This window comes from Stegastes partitus, unplaced genomic scaffold, assembly GCF_000690725.1.
Source record: "Stegastes partitus isolate 25-593 unplaced genomic scaffold, Stegastes_partitus-1.0.2 Scaffold46, whole genome shotgun sequence".
Taxonomy (NCBI): Eukaryota; Metazoa; Chordata; class Actinopteri; family Pomacentridae; genus Stegastes; species Stegastes partitus.
Window position 1 is genome coordinate 170861 of NW_007577777.1, and position 16217 is coordinate 187077.

At 40.8% G+C, this 16217-nt stretch overlaps 4 protein-coding genes across 5 annotated transcripts in view; 2 read left to right on the forward strand and 2 right to left on the reverse strand.

The window, feature by feature from the left end:
* The window catches only part of ripor2 (RHO family interacting cell polarization regulator 2), a 75765-nt gene extending 72677 nt beyond the window's left edge, over positions 1 to 3088 (forward strand). For both annotated transcript variants that reach the window (XM_008306376.1, XM_008306383.1), the window contains exon 22: positions 507 to 3088. In XM_008306376.1, coding sequence (XP_008304598.1) covers positions 507 to 607 — 101 coding nt within the window. In that variant the 3' untranslated portion in view covers positions 608 to 3088. The remainder of the gene's footprint in view (positions 1 to 506) is intronic.
* Positions 3089 to 5236: 2148 nt separating this feature from the next.
* Positions 5237 to 10015, reverse strand: gmnn (geminin DNA replication inhibitor). Its single transcript, XM_008306393.1, has 7 exons — positions 9959 to 10015; positions 9530 to 9601; positions 8097 to 8198; positions 7809 to 7962; positions 7633 to 7715; positions 7154 to 7264; positions 5237 to 5956 (listed from the first exon to the last, which is right to left on the reverse strand). The coding sequence occupies exons 2-7, from the start codon at positions 9584 to 9586 to the stop codon at positions 5747 to 5749; spliced, it is 717 nt and encodes a 238-aa protein (XP_008304615.1). The 5' UTR covers positions 9587 to 9601; positions 9959 to 10015; the 3' UTR covers positions 5237 to 5746.
* Positions 10016 to 10143: 128 nt separating this feature from the next.
* On the forward strand, positions 10144 to 13205 carry cunh6orf62 (chromosome unknown C6orf62 homolog). Its single transcript, XM_008306428.1, has 5 exons — positions 10144 to 11769; positions 11913 to 12089; positions 12188 to 12313; positions 12699 to 12833; positions 12921 to 13205. Exons 1-5 carry the CDS (start codon positions 11641 to 11643, stop codon positions 13044 to 13046), a joined length of 693 nt encoding a protein of 230 aa, XP_008304650.1. The 5' UTR covers positions 10144 to 11640; the 3' UTR covers positions 13047 to 13205.
* A 1091-nt stretch (positions 13206 to 14296) lies between these two features.
* Positions 14297 to 15991, reverse strand: acot13 (acyl-CoA thioesterase 13). Its single transcript, XM_008306416.1, has 3 exons — positions 15858 to 15991; positions 15515 to 15699; positions 14297 to 14783 (listed from the first exon to the last, which is right to left on the reverse strand). Exons 1-3 carry the CDS (start codon positions 15939 to 15941, stop codon positions 14624 to 14626), a joined length of 429 nt encoding a protein of 142 aa, XP_008304638.1. The 5' UTR covers positions 15942 to 15991; the 3' UTR covers positions 14297 to 14623.
* Positions 15992 to 16217: the final 226 nt, after the last annotated feature.

Sequence of the window (16217 nt, forward strand, 5' to 3'; positions counted from 1 at the left end):
CAAGATATCAACAGCGTCTCACAAATGAGTAGTTCAGGGACTGTTGGAAAATTCTAAATTAGATGATTCTTTGTGTTTTTACAGTTTATGGCTATGAGTATTAGTGTGATTCTGGCAATGTAGTAAAGAAAACATGCCTTTCAAACCTGCTGGCAGGTTTTGAGGTTGAGAAGGTTAAAATAATGCAGTGTGCTCAGTGTCATGCCAAGAAAAATGCGTCTGTCTTTCCTCAAAGCCTGCTGTTTCCAGTGCTGATAGTCTGCACTGAACACTGAATTAACCATCTTAAAACTATGTTTGAATTCAAACTTGAAGCATGTTGGCCTGACCTTGTGGTGGTGAAGTGTCGCCGTTTCTCAGCTCAACAGATCTTTTTTTTTTTTCATCATTTCTAATATTTTCACTGTAGAGACACTGCTGCTATCTGAGGAGCAGTAAATGACTTGTCCTCACAGGAAAAACTGCTTGAAGGAACCTTATTTCTAACCTGATCAACCCTGTTGCAGGTGAGGAGGGTCGGCTGGCGTACGAGCAGCTGGACACGGTGCCGGGGGAGATGATCCGTCTGGGCACCCGGCGGGGAAACGCCGTCACCACTGCCTTCTGAGCCACCGCGCCGCTGAAAAACACACCAGACTGCATCCCTAAGCCCGACCTCCGAGGACGACCTCCTCCAGCTTAACCCACCACTCCGCACACCTCACAGGGCTGCCGGTGGCCGATCTGTTTGTCGATCTGCTTTTCCAGCAAAGACGATTTTGTTTTTCACAGCGCCGCTATTAATCACTGTTCTCACTGATACTGCCTCCTAGAAGAGAACTAACAGCAGACAAACTGTTTTGGACACATAACCTGTACCCCTCCTGCATAAACACTTCTTGTCTCACCGTCACCCTTCAGTTTGGACACTTCCCCTTCCTCCCCTCTTTTTCTCACCCTGCTTTCTGAGCCAGGCAGGACCGGTCACGTTGAGTTAAACTGGAAAGCACGAAGCCGCTGAAAGCTGCTCCAAAGACTGCGGGAATCGCGTCTTCACCCCCTCCTCTGCGTTAACAAGCTCGCCACTGCACAACAACACTCGTTATCACTTACTCACCGATTAACCATCACCTCGATTGTTACGGTGTCACGCAATATTACTATGATCTCTGTATAATCACTGTAACACACGTTTTAGTTGGTGGTTTTCGCATTCGAAATGTTTTCTGGCGCTTTCAGAAGATTTTTTGCACTGTTGTAAGGCCTGTAAATATGGCATATTTTACACAGCCGGTGTAACATATGTGCTCATGTAATTTAAGTTCTGTTTTCTAGTACGTTCCATTTGAGTTTCAGGGATTCTTGTATGGTTTGAAAGGTTGTGTGTTTGGCTTCGAAAGTGAGTTTAGAAAGCCCCGAGCAGTTTACAGTCTTCTTGTGAAGAGGAAAGAAACACGGTCAGCACAGGGCCCGAGGTTCACCTGCTCAGCAGTCAGCGTCCGAGTTTTCTCACACTCGCAGTTTAACAAGTGCAATTTTTCTGTACATATGTGATTCTTTTGCACCCAGCTGACACGAGGAGCCCGTTTCATATCGTCAGTTTTTGTGACCTTTTGAGCCTTGAAATGGATGGAGCGGGCGGATTCCTCAAATACTCTTTTGTAAATGTTTTTTTTTCCCAACCAGGTGAGCAGGAGGGCAATAAGTTAGGGAGCTTGTGAGAATGCACAGTGACTGTACAGAGAGGCCGAGGATTGATGTAGCCGCGGATTTGGCTAACTGCACATTCGTACGTGAGCTAAACGCAGAATTAGAAACGAAGCTTTTATTGTGAGAAGCTGCAGAATGAAGTTTTTTTGGTACGTCTCGGGTTTTGTTTTCCTGCATCCGGACTGTAGTGTCGGAAAACTGGCCCAAGGGGAGCGTCTAGTTCCACCTTTAACTACTGAGTCCGGTGCGACGACGTAAAATTCACCACGTAATGTTCACAAATCCTATTTATTATTTACTCCTTGTAATTCTAATATTCTTTGGAGTTATACTGTAGTAGTGCAGATGACATTGTTATGTAAATTAATTGTATATTTATGTTCTATTTTCAGGTCTAGTATTTGAAATATTGTCTTTCGTTTTAAAAAAGAAAAAAAAACAAAAAACAAGGCCTCTGTGTTTTTACCATGCAACTGATCTCATGCTTAATTGGAAATTATTTTGAATTAATTATAATAGATTAATTATTATTTTGGAGAAGATTTGCTAATAGTAGTATAGATTTTGTTTTCCCTAAAAAGGTCCCCAAAATAGTGGGACATTTATATATTAGAGATGTTACTTTATTACCTAGAAGATTTACTGTAACCAAAGGAAAATCTGATTTTAAAATGGTCTTTTAATAAGAGCTCATCAAGGAGAATGTATTTTCAATACAACATCTGCATTTTGGCCTGAACGCTCAGGCCTGTCTTTAGAAGCACAACTTAAAAGAATAAAAAAAAAAAAGAAGACAAATCCACAATATATGGATCTTGTTACATTCGGTTGTAACTGCACAGTCCAAAAAGCCATATTGATTAAAAAACAAGTGGTAGTATTTTTATGAAATGTATTTTTTTTTTCATTTTTTTGTATCATAATCTGTAAATGTGTGACGTTATTACTAAAAGCTAAAGATGGTGTTCCTTTTTTTCTATACAGCCTTTTTTTTTTTTTGCAAAACATGGTCCAAATTTTAAGCAGCAGTTCATTTTCTTTCTTCCATGATGTGAATAGCATTGCAGTATTTTGATCGAGTAATTCACCCACTCACTCAAGCGTCTGATTTCTTTTTCTTTTCTTTTTTTACGAACTTGCAGTTGACCAGTGTTATAAGTTAATTCATGGGCTGTTCGATTCCTAATCACCACAAAGTTGGCAAAATGTGCACGTTTAATTATTTAGAGACTGGTTTTAAGAATAACTTGGTACACTTTGCTGAAACTGAAATCTATCCATCTCTGTGGTCACTCGCTTCAGTACTGATCCATCTGGTTGCATACTTCTCCATCGTGGTTAGCAGTATTTCTTCTGCTCATCAAAAGTTGCAATAAAGTTTATTTTTGCATAATTAAAATGGTAAATATATTGTGGATTTTTGTTTTTTTTGTTTTTTTGTTAGCACTGTCTTTGTGGATTTCATGGTATTGATGATGAGTAATATTTTAAAAGTTTTATACTGATATCATGTTAATACACGTAATATAAACAATCCGGACCCAGTTGTTATCTGATGGACACCCTCCGCTCATACCCGGACCAAAAAGAAAAAAAAACACAAAATTAACTTGAAAATTTTTTAATGATTTTTTGTTATTACTGTATCATAAGAATATAGTTGTTTTGAATCCTTTTGGTCACGATAATGATAAAACTCAGATATGGTGATGGCTCGAGTTAAATAAGCACCATGTCTATAGGACCTACACTGAACGCTACACTATTAACTCTGTGCTCTGCTGGATTTCACAGATATGTAGGAGCAAAGAAAGAATTTTAAAGATTCTTTTTGGTCGTCATTGTCTAGATCAGGGGTGCCCAATCCTGGTCCTCGAGAGCCCCTATCCAGCATGTTTTAGATGTTTCCCTCTTCCAACACACCTGATTCACATGATCAGGATGGTTATCAGGCTTCTGCAGAGCTTGATGATGAGCTGATCATTTCAATCAGGTGTGTTGGAAGAGAGAAACATCTAAAACATGCTGGATAGGGGCTCTCGAGGACCAGGATTGGGCACCCCTAGTCTAGATAATCTTTGTTTATGTGTGAAATATCGTGCAAAGTGCATGTTACTGCAAAATACGAGCATTGGATTTTCTAATTTATAATGTTTAGATTTAAATACTTTCTAATAGTGTTCAAAAGACTCTTAAAAGAAAATTCAGTCTAACTGCATCACAACAGCCACACGACCAAACCTTCAACAATGACACACAGCAGGACAGTCACTGTAGATCACTGCAGTATCACCACAATGTCTGTAGAAGCCCAGAGACAGCAGACAGCTCAGGAAACAAGGTGATATTTTCTCAAATGCACATATTTTAGAAAACTTTATTTCGACAATACATCTGTCCATGCTGGACGTATACTTTACTTTTTCATCTTTTGTCTAAACTTCAGACATAACTGCTTGGACTAACTGTTGTTCAGACAGGCACAGACACATTATCAGCCTCTTAAAGAATGTTGTTTCTTTACCTTATGATGCTTTAACAAGTTGAACAAAATGTTATTATCCATGAATTTTCAAATTTACGGTTTTACAAAAAAATAAAGCACATTGTTTTTTGATTAAGATGTCAAATTACGGTTATTTACTTGCATTCCTGAACAGAAATTAGTTTAGTGGTTGAATGTTACGCTTAATTTCTGACTTCTCAGAGAAGCCCAGTGAGTCGGCTCAAATTTGGGTATAAGAAGTGAATTAAGCTTGAAATTCCTCATTCCTGTTCAAAATCGTGAAATGTCAAGAGCTGCGTGCGCATTAAAGCCCCTCATGATGCTGATGGTCTATGGGCTTGGGCCCCTCGAAAAGGTCTGGACTGTGACATGAGCAGAAAAAATAAAAGTTCAGTTATATAAATTTGTATCTAGACATCTCAAAAAATACTAAAAAAACAAAACCACTGACCTTTGTGAATTAAATGGTAGTTATAAAGGTAAATGTAGTGGGAACAGGTAAAATGTTTGCTTTTAAGATGTCCGTCGTTATCTATACCTCTAATCCTCACCATCACAGGGCTACACTTGGACAACCAAGCACTCACATTCACATCCTCGGACAATTCAGAATCACCAAAGAACATGCAAAGATCCCAGGCACCCTAACCAGGGATCTTCTAGTGTCAAGGCAACAGTGCTAACCACTGAGCCTGAGACGTGTAATCAACAAAACCACACTGACGGTCTAAATGATAGTCTAGTAAATCTTTCTGATCAGTCGCTGCAGTTTGTCAGTTTTAGACCCATTGTCATGTTAACACACTTTGACATGCTGTTGTCTGTTTAAGAAAGTACTGTTTCCTCATGTGAACAGTCCTCACATCCTAGTGTAGTTGCAACTGTCAGGTTTGTTTGCTGAAAACAAACAGAGCAAATATCAGCACACTTTATCCAGCAGCACAACCAGCTTGCTAAAGCTGGAGGTTCTGAAAGCGAATACACAGTAATGAGTGACAAACCTGGGGATCACAAACCATTTAGGAATTAGTCACAAGATGCTTTTCTTTTATAAAAAAAAAGGTTTATTTTACATAAACTTTACAAAGCGGTGCCACAAATGTAATTTTACAGTGTAAACCAAAGCACTAAGGCTCTCTGCTACACCTGGAACATGAACTACTTCCTGTAGAACACAATCACCTCAAACACTTTAACTTGTCACAGTGAGGAGATCAACTGTGGTTTTGTCTGTCAGCATCCATTTAAAGTAAATTTAGTTCCAACGGTTTCCTACTGGGACATGTTAAAATGTCCTCCATTAATGATGCCCACACAGGCCCTGAGGTTTTAAATACCTTCTTACCTCAACTAGACCTCATAAATATAGCAAACACTAAAAGTCACTGTTAAAGGATAAAACCAAGCCGTCGCTTAAACATGCAAAAACACAGAACTGCAGGTGACGACGACATCAAAAAATCCTTTGAAATACTTAAAAATGGACGACAAACAGCAGTTAAAGCTTGCTCAGGTTAAAATATGAAGTCCCGTGACACGTAGAGCTGTGAGTTAGTCCTGCTCTCCTGAGGGTCCGGCTTGTTCCTGGTCTGATGTGTGTTCATCCTCTGCATCACTCTGACTGTAATCGGCCTCCTCTTCGAGTCTCTGATCTGCCTCTTCACCGTCGTCGTCTTCATGTTCATCATCCTCATTCCCTCCCATGTCAAGGGCAAGCTCCTGCAGCTCCTCCAGATTGTCTGGACCCTTCCCAGTCAGCCTCTAGAAAGACAACACACCTCAAATTTACATCAAGGGACAGCCCTCACTGTGCTCTAGTACACACCTATCTGGACTTATGGCATTAACTGAGGGTTAGAGAGTCTGCAAATACAAACACCAAGACTTGAATGAAAACCAGATTTTCTGCTACAAAGGAAAAGAGTGAGATTACAATCTAGTTATTGTGCAAACTAAATGTCACAGTGAGCACAAGAGTCGTAATCAGAGATGCAACACTTGCTGCAGGCAGAGGTCATGTGTTCTGCAAGTTCTGCAAGCGGTTGATACTTTTACTGTGTCACTGGGAATTCACTCATGGATAAGAAGCTTGTTTTAGATTAACTGCGCCCTGCCTGGAAAGCAGACAGGCAGCAGAGCCAAAAAGCAGCAGTACAGTCTGACAGCTTCCAGCAGCCGTCGGTCTGTACAGGAAGCAACAAACAGTCATCGTCTGCTAGATCCAGTTCTGATTTAATAACATGTTATCAGACCCAGTAATGAGTTTGCACTCTGCCTCCTCGACTTAGTTAGGACAGGGTAGCCTATTAAAAGTCTATACAGACTGTCTGACCCATGATCATGGTGAAACCTTTATTTCACACAGATACAATAAAAAGAAATACAAGACAAAAGCTTTCCATTACAGATAAACTGTCAGCGCTTCACATGTGTACAGATATTTTAAGAGTCCTCACATCCCACTCTAGACGTTTGTGTTAAATATGTCAAAATGGGTTAGTCCAATGCTAATATACATTTTGTGATGTGTAGTCTGAATCCATTTAGCTGCTGATAGACATCCCATCAACCACACAACCTGGAGTCAGTTAACAGAATAAGCTGATAAATTAGACCAGCTGACTGCGTTTACGTGATGAGATCAAGTCAACCCAATATAAACAGACGTGCATCGTGCAGTGAGTGCTGCTGATCAGTTCTGCTCCGGCTGTGCTCATCTTAAACAAGTCCACTGAGAACTTCAGTGAAGTGTGGATTCTGCTCTATACTCATAGTAATAAAAGGCAGACAGGAGAGAACAATCTCCCCACAACCCAGGTTTTAAGAATCATCTCTAGTCTCCAACCATCATTACAACCCAAAACATTTCTTTGGAATACAAAATTTTCTTCCTGATTGGTCAATATAATTGGCTACCAATATTCCGCACGCCTCAAATTCTAACACCAGTTTGCCTACCTCGATCATATCAGCCATGTACTGCACGTGCTGTGCCAGCTCCTCCAGCTCTTCGTTTTCACTCTGAAGCTTTGATATCTGTTCATCTTTGGCCTCAATGTCTTTGTGTAACTGTTTTTTTTTTAAAGAAAAGAAAAACACAAATTAAGCAAGATTGACCAAACACTTGAAACTGCAAGTTTATTACAACCATGACAATGAAACCTCAAAACAAACTACTTGAATATAATTCATCCAACACTAGCCAACTAAGTATTATTTCAATTATTTGTGTATAAAAATTAGGTTTATAATTAGAGGATTGGCACCATCCATTGCTTTTAAAGTTGAATAAACCGATTTCAATCATTTAAGTGCAGAGTTGCATAAAAATTCACGCCAGCCGGACTGGAGCCAGATGAGGTTGAGTCAGCGAGTGGGAGCGTGGGAACAGTTCAACCAACAGCTAAACATTAGCAGACTCTCAGTGATTAACTTACCTTCTCGTTCTCCTGTAGAACATTGTACAAGGCCTTCCGTCGCTCCTCGGCGAGCTCTTTCCAGTAAGCAGGAGGAGGTGTTTCTACAACGGCACCAGAAGTTCAAGATAAAACTGAGTCGTTTGCGTAGATAAATCTGCCACCAGGCAGGACATAGAGTACGGAAGCATATTTACCTTTGACCATAAGTTCATATGCTTCATGGGACACACCATCTGGTAAACAGTCAGCGACTTCCGTTTGAGTGGATTTGACTTCTACCTTCACTCTCTTTGGACCTCTTGTTTGTTCTGCTGCCCAATTTTTCCGCTTGTGATGGATCTTTTCTGCCTAAAAGAAAATCCATTTGCTTAGAAGCCAGCTTGTTTCCAAACAGGCTGCTACAGACCATTTATTCCATCCCATGAACATCTAGAACAAGTTTCATTCCATGGACAAAAAAACAAACTCAAGCCACAACTTACCTGAGCTGACCTCCCCAAACCTTTGTTGACAGCCGACTGTTGGAGGACCTGCAGGGTTTGCCTTGGGGGTCCCATTGTCTTTTGAGATGGTGTGAAAAAGCTCTGCAAGGAATTAAAAATACATGTTAGCCTGTTACCTTATATCTACGCATGACAATTTGGCAGAAACTAGAAGGTCAAACAAAACAAAAGGGTGAGAGCCTTTCCCCCTCTCAGATGAGTCTTAAGAAACTCAAGATTTGAGTCACATGGGAACCTAACATGACCTGCGTTCTCATTTTCACAGCCTCTATTCAGTGGGGCTTAGCATCACGTCACACTTTACTTTAGTTACACCGTCACCATGGGAGAGGGCAGAAGTGAAGTGCCTCAACACTGCTGCCATGTGCAACAGGCCCACATTTGTGCTAACAGGGCCTGGGCACAAGCTCTTTTCAACGGCCGTGGGAAAGTTTCTCTTCAAGGCTCATTACAGAGCAACCAACAAGCCCAGTTTGTTAATGTTTTGCCAGAGCTTCACAACACGGTTAGTGTGTTTTAGGCCTATAAAAAGGTGACCTTTTGGTGATTGTACTGTGGGGGAGCCTGTAAGTACTTGAGGAACAGCCCTGTAGAGGACAAAACTTTGTCTAGATGGCAAAAGGCATTTAACACCACAACACTAGTCCAGCTAAAATAATGGGCTTAATGTCTGAAGACTAGAACTTCATTTTCATGTGATAACGCAATTAAACAATCTCATCACTCAGCACAACAGAGCATAGTCTCCACCCAGTGCTTGACCTTTGATCTGCTCCCAAAGGTGTTTTTTCAGTAGACATTTTGACTCAAGATCATATGAAAAGCACAGGTGAAGATACATTAATGTTTGCTATCAGTGAGCTACCATGTACACTACCATGACCCTGAAGCAGCAAAATAGATTTAGCCATCATTAATTGCTTCATTTTATTTATCAACTACAATTTTTCATCAGTAACATATCAAACTGTTTGCCCTGAAACACAAAACTATTTGTAGTGTTTGAAATTTAAATTAAAGCAATTCACTGTTCCAGCATTAAAATATGCAATCTATGTTCTTCAACCTATAGATACACACATTTGAAACAAACTCTTTATAGTAAATCATGGGCACTGTGTATTTCCTGAAAGAAAAGGCCAATAAACATTCACGTAAACTACACAAACCACTGTACAGTTAAACCAACCCCATCTTATTTTTAACAAGTTATGAGTAAATAAAACCGACATTAATGGTTAATTTCGTGTCAAAATGGCTGACGTGGTCAAACCAGCCACACAAACAATAGCAAGACAAGCAGAGTAAAGGCATTTGTGTGCCAATCAGGCCTAAACGGATAAGTTACACTACATTTGATTAACTCATGGCAGGGACACGAGTTTCAAACCGAAGATCAGTTAAATACTCACCTTTGTGTTCTCATCAGACTTCTGCTGGCTCCGATTTACTTTTCCAATGAGACTCATTTTCTTTCAAGATACCTGAGGAGGAAATAATTAACACAACGTCAGGACACACTGTTGCGACACACATTTAAGAAAATAGACAAAATATGCCAGTTTAGTCAGCAGTTAATTGCACGGGGACGACATATTTGAAACGAAGTCGGTATATGTATGGTTTTATTCGACTGAAAAGGCGTTTAACAGCAAAAGTGTCGACAAATGTGTGTGAAGAGTGGCGGTAAAAGGCCCAAGTACGACTGCGAACATTGGAAACATAAGCTAATTTCCGAGGCTACGTTTACAGTTAGCTTAATGCTAGCTAATGCTAAGGGAGCAGCAACTGTGAGGATAATTTAATCAACATTAAAGCAGATAAAAGTTATCTCGACTCACCGCGGGTTCAGTTTCACCTCGTTCCTGTTTCTGCCTTTTTTCTCTCTGCGGAATCTCGCGCCAGGGGCTTAAATACGCCCACTTGGTCACGTGACGAAGGCGCCGCTCACGAGGAGGCTTTTTTTTTCTTGTGTTTTTTTCCTCCTCGTGCGGTCACATGTCAACACACGTCACAGCGTTGTAGTTGACTGTGCAGCCATTTTGGGGAGGCTGTGGACCGTCGAGCTCGTATGTGCCATTATTAGCTGCCCGAAAACACACAAAGAAACCAAACGGAACAACGTTGGACGACACGTCGTTAAATATGGGCCCGCCGGGAGACAGAACACGCCACATGTCGACTGAAAGAACGGAGGATTTCAGCTGGATTGTCGATTTATCTTGACATGGCATGCGGCAGGGCGAGCCGGAGGTTGTGACGACTGAAGAAAAAGAAGAGAAAGAAAACAAGCGCAGCGAACACCTCGAAACTTCAGACGCGGAAAGGGGGAGATTTTGTTTAGTTAATTTCGCCATTCAGCGTTTGTCGTTGGTTGGCTATCGATTCCCTGGCTGATTTTTTGTCGATGAAGTTGTTGACAAGACACGACTGAAGCGAATTCTATCTAGCTAAAATGCTGAGCACAAGCAGAAACAGTTAGTCAGTGAACCCTGCAAGTCTCCTGACTCTCACAGCACTGGCAGTCACGTTGAACCCAGCGAGAAAATGTAAACGCGTGGAAAGATGACTGTACGCTAGCTAGCCGACCACACATAGGCCTCGATTAAGCCAATCATTCAGAAGATAAGATGTAGCTATATCGTTGGTTCACTACTAGTTAGTGTCGGAAGTGAATGCCTAGATTAGCTTGCTAGCTCACCTTAGCTAGTGTGCTAAAAATACGCCCACATCATGACTATCAGCACTGGCGGCGCTGCAGGCCTTGGGCCAAATGAGTGGCAGTAAAAGTCAAGGAAATGTCAAGTTACTTTCGCAGTAGTCTTCGATGTTACCCGGTGCCAATATCTCCTGGCATCTGTATTTACCTGCCATGTTCGTCTGTATCCCCAGTCCGTCTGTAACACGCACATAACGCAGTCTCTACAGAGAAACAAACACAAAACGACAGCCATGGATGAGGGACTTTGAAATGACCCAAATAATAGAATATTTGTCCGCTTGCTGTAGTCCACAATCTCACTAGCAAAAAAAAGTAAATTAAATAAAATTATTACCGGTATGGGTTTTTGTAGTAGCAGCCGTTTCTATTGATTTCAGTAACATTTACAGAAGAAAAATTTGAGTTGCTGTTTCATTTAAATCTCTGTTGTTAATCCCTTGTCGATGGCAGGTTGAAAAAAGAAAAAAAGAAGCTCATTTGGCTTGAAAGTCATGTCTTAAAACATGGATTTCTGATCAAGTATCAAGGAGATGTAGTCTTAGCTTGTTGACCATTCCCCTCCTCAACACTGCCCTTTTACAAAAAAAAAATAATAATAATTTGAAATGACTTAGTTTTGTTTCTGATTTGTTGACCTTTTTCAGTTCGTAGTATTTCGAAGATCTAGCTGAGAGTTTTGATGCGTTGTTTCTGCAAAGGGTAGCTAGCTCCATCCTTTATCCAGCGTATAAATACAGAAGTAGAGAGTGTAGCCAAAATATACTGCACAAGAGGAGAAGACACTACCATCAAAATCTAACCATGGGGGACCCGACTTCACGAAGAAATCAAACAAGAAATCGACTTCGAGCTCAACTTCGGAAGAAAAGGGAATCTTTGGCTGATCAGTTTGACTTCAAGATTTATATAGCCTTCGTTTTCAAAGAAAAGGTCAGTGGGCACAACACACACAAATGTACATCCCACTTGTTGCATCCTTTCATGTGATTTTTTAAAAAATTGCATTCATTCATTTAGAAGAGTCTCCCAAAAACAAAGACTTAAAATGTGTTTTTCATTTTTGGTCATTCCAGAAGAAGAAGTCTGCACTTTTTGAGGTAGCTGAAGTGGTGCCAGTGATGACCAACAACTATGAAGAAAACATCTTACGAGGTGTGCGCGATTCCAGCTACTCTCTCGAGAGTTCGATAGAACTCCTGCAAAAAGATGTGGTGCAACTACACGCCCCCCGATACCAGTCAATGCGAAGGGTGAGACAGTGAAACCATCAGAGGAGGGGATGGACTGAAGAAGAATGGAACATGAAGTCATATTAATGTGTTGTCCTTTCTTTCTCATGTCATCACAGGATGTGATAGGCTGCACACAGGAAATGGATTTTATCCTTTGGCCACGCAACGATATTGAGAAGATTGTCTGCCTGCTGTTCTCCAGATGGAAGGGGGCCGATGATGAACCCTTTAGGCCTGTTCAGGTCAGAACTGGGCACTTATCAGATTACTCAGGTGTAAATGTTTGGTGCTTGTTGTCATTTTGATCCAGATGTGACTCTTTCTCCATGTATTTGTATGCATAGATTAAAGGGAGGGGGCACTATGGCTAAAACAAACTCTAAAACCAGGTTTGAACATGTTTGAGATCACAGAGGAGCAAAAATAACAAAACAACTGCAAGCTGGGCTGCCATATTTGTTTTTAAATATAGTTTCTTCACCAAAGTTACTTTTGCACGTATGTGAAAAGGTGTTGACAAATGACACACTGAGCAAATACAAAAAATAGTGGAATGTAATGTCAAGGCCAACTCTGGATGTAAGAAAATCTAGTTCTTGGCTCACCAGCCTGTCCTCGTATTTACAGGCCAAGTTTGAATTTCATCATGGAGACTATGAGAAGCAGTGCTTGCATGCTTTGGGTCGTAAAGACAAGGCTGGAATGGTCATGAACAACCCAACTCAGTCTGTATTTCTCTTCATGGATAGACAACACTTACAGGTAAGTCACTCCATTGACGTTTTAATGTAATCGTTCTGGAAACCAGACAGCCGACTAACAATAATTTTCTCTGTCCAACTCTGGCAGACTCCTAAAACCAAGGCCACAGTTTTCAAGTTGTGCAGCCTCTGCCTGTACTTACCCCAGGACCAGCTGACCTGCTGGGGTGTGGGAGACATCGAGGATCACCTTCGCCCATACATGCCTGATTAAGGCTTCTTGCTCCACCCAGCCACACAGGGAAAAGCCTTTCCCCTTCCTCCTGCCTAAGCCTTCAGAAGCAAATTGATGTACTCATCCTCACCCTTTCCCCTTTAAAAGATTTGAACTTATGCTTGGATCTCCTTTTTGTTCCCTACTTGTTCTCCCCTCCCTGATCTGAAGCTGATTCAGTTCCCATCCTTGTTTTTTTTTTTTTTCCCCTCACACTCCCAGTGTCCCCCCTCCTCCCCCCTCTTCTCTCTGCCATTTTTGGATTGGTTCCCCCTTTTTTTAATTTTACTTCCTCTTCATCCCTCCTCCTCCTCATCCACCCATTTTTGTTCATTTGAACCTGCACGAACATTGATTTTGAGTGGTTGGTTGTTCTCTTGGAGCCGCACTGTCAACAGCACCGGTCATTGAAGGAACTCTTTATGTTGCATCAAAACAGGAAACAAACAATACACAGGTCTTCACGGTGGTTCTCAGATGGACGTGTTTTATATCCTTGTTGTCATAAGAAAGGATTGTTAAAGCTTGTTTGTAATGTCAATGGGGTTTCTAGAACAACTTTACACAATCTCTTGACCAAGGACAGGTGTGAACAGGTGTTAAAACACCCGTATAAGCAAAGATAACAAGATGAACAGTATTTGTCAAATCATATGGTGTAGGTATTGCTTCTTATAAACCGCCTTAGTTATTTTGCTGGACTTTTAAAGATGTTTTGGTGTCATTTGCTTTTCCTCTGAAACATGCTAGGCAGGCCTTTGCTAAAATCTTGAGTGACTTGAAAGGCATTGTACACAAAGTTGAGACATGTTGGTTAGATGTTGAAGGTAATTTTCACCGTTCAAGCCGTTCATGCACTATTCATTTAAGCTACTGAAATCTGATGTTTTATGTTCTGTTTTATTTGGGATGTGGGTTGGTGAGAAACTGAAATGGTGACAGATTTAATGTTTAACATACCTAACAAAAGTTGCTGAAAGCTAACTGATTTTTATTTTTTTTTTTGTTTAATTTGACCTACTAAAATTTAAGATAATTTGCTGCCATGCTCATCAAATTAAAATTGGGTTTCGCAAGCTCGCTTGTCAAAGAATATGAAGCACATAGTACATATAATTTTGCTCCTTGTTGATTCAGTGTGTTCAGTTGAAAAGGGTGTAAGGCGTGTAACTTCTGGGTTTTTTTCTGTTGGTTCTCAAATCAATACTGCTGAGCATATCCCAATACAGTGCAAATTCTGAAAGCATAACTCTTTGTCCATTTGTTTTATTGCACGTGCATGAATCATTGATACATTAGTTAGATCAGGATCAACTCTGACCGTACTATAACTAGCTGTTCTGCAACTGCTCATGACAAATGTGTAACAGCTGAAACAACACAGATTATTGAGTAACCAGGACTGAGTAGTCGTACAGAGTTGTGGAACCCACCTCTTACATTTTTTTAAAAACATAATATGTGGTTTTGCAAACTATGTACAGACAGAGGCATGTTTACAGCTTCTTCAGAGTCTTTTGTTCTGACATTACAGATATACACTTGTGGTTTACAGCCAGGCACAGAGACGAGACAGATTAGCTGCCACCGAGGTGTTTGGTGTGTCTTCCTTGTGCAATGACCTTCCCCGTGGCCTTGCTGGTGAGGTCTACGGTGGCAAACGCCAGTGTCCGCCCTTGCTTCAGGACCTGTGCGGTGATGAGTACGTCTTCTCCTAACTTGGCAGCACTCATGTACCTGTAAGACATTTTTGTTTTTCAGGTCACTTGTAGTTTGTCGACTCAATTTTTAATCTGAGTGGATGCCGAAGGTCAAGGTTGGTGTCGGTGGTGAGGAAAGGGAACATGGTGTGAACTTAAATTCGTTCTATTTTAAGATAAGGCAGCACTAGACGTATAAAGAGTGGTATTTTATATGCTAAATGAAGTGGTGTTAGAGCCACTGTGATCACAAGTGGCCAGTTTTAGATCAACAAAAAATGAATCTACAGAAAATGGCTGCACAGTTAATGAGCAAATTAGGTTTGAAAATAGAAATATGAAGGACAGTTTCTTTGTAGCTCCAGGTATGCATAAAATGCAAGCTGCAGAGTATTATTAAAATCTTAAACCTTAATGATACTAGATTTATGATTTTTATTTTTTTTTTAAACATGGTATAAAATTTAAAGGAGTAATTGGGGGGGAGGGTAGAAAACATGACTGCAGTTATATCTGCTTATGGATGCATCGAGTCTCAGGCCCTTGCTTTAACAATCTGTAAAGGGTCATTAAACACAATTAAGGACAGACTGATATAAATGACTTTATGAACTACAGCTGCACAGCAATCTTTGTTTTAATATGTTCATATGAGAAGTAGACGTCAATCTACATTTCACTGGTAAATCTACAGGTGGTGTCAAGGTTTTAGGGAGCAGTTGCTGATAAAACTGAGCATTTCAGGGTTTACACTCTTCATGGACTCACGTTATGTTCATATCCACACTGACCCCCGGCGCTCCCCTCTCACTGTTCATGATCGCCAAGGTAGAGATGACATCGACCAAGGTGGCTGTCAGGCCGCCGTGCAGCGTCCCTCCCCGGTTAGTGTGCTCCTCTTCTACCTGCATCTCACACACTACCTTACCGGGACTGGCAGACAAAACGTCCACCTGAAGAAACCACCAAACTGTTAGTGACAACACAGCAAAGCGCAAAGTAACTTGGCTTGAGTTGTGTTTAAAAGCTCGAGCAGAGTTACACTGTGCTCACATTCACACGAATAAATGTTAAAGCGAACAAGTAAACGTGGCAGAATGCGTGTGTTTACCTTACTCAGGACTCTGTCAAAGCCCCGGTTATCCACCATTGTTTTCATTATTTGTTTTAAGGTATTTAAAGTCAAAGCAGCCATGTTTGCCGCTAATAAATGAAGCCAATGTCAAACTTATGTTTATTTCACACCGGAAGTTGTTGCGTTAGATAAATCGTCCGGGCGAAATTTAAACTGTTAGCTAGGGGGCGTTTCGACTAAACCTGTCATTCAAAGTCTAAACAGCATTGCCGTAATGCCAATAATTATTAGTAACGGTATATTTAACCTGGGTGTCATTTTTAATTATCTCTTTTAACTATGCAAAGTACAGTCCAATGCGGTGAGGTTAACGTTTGATTCCCAGACTCCGGAGTA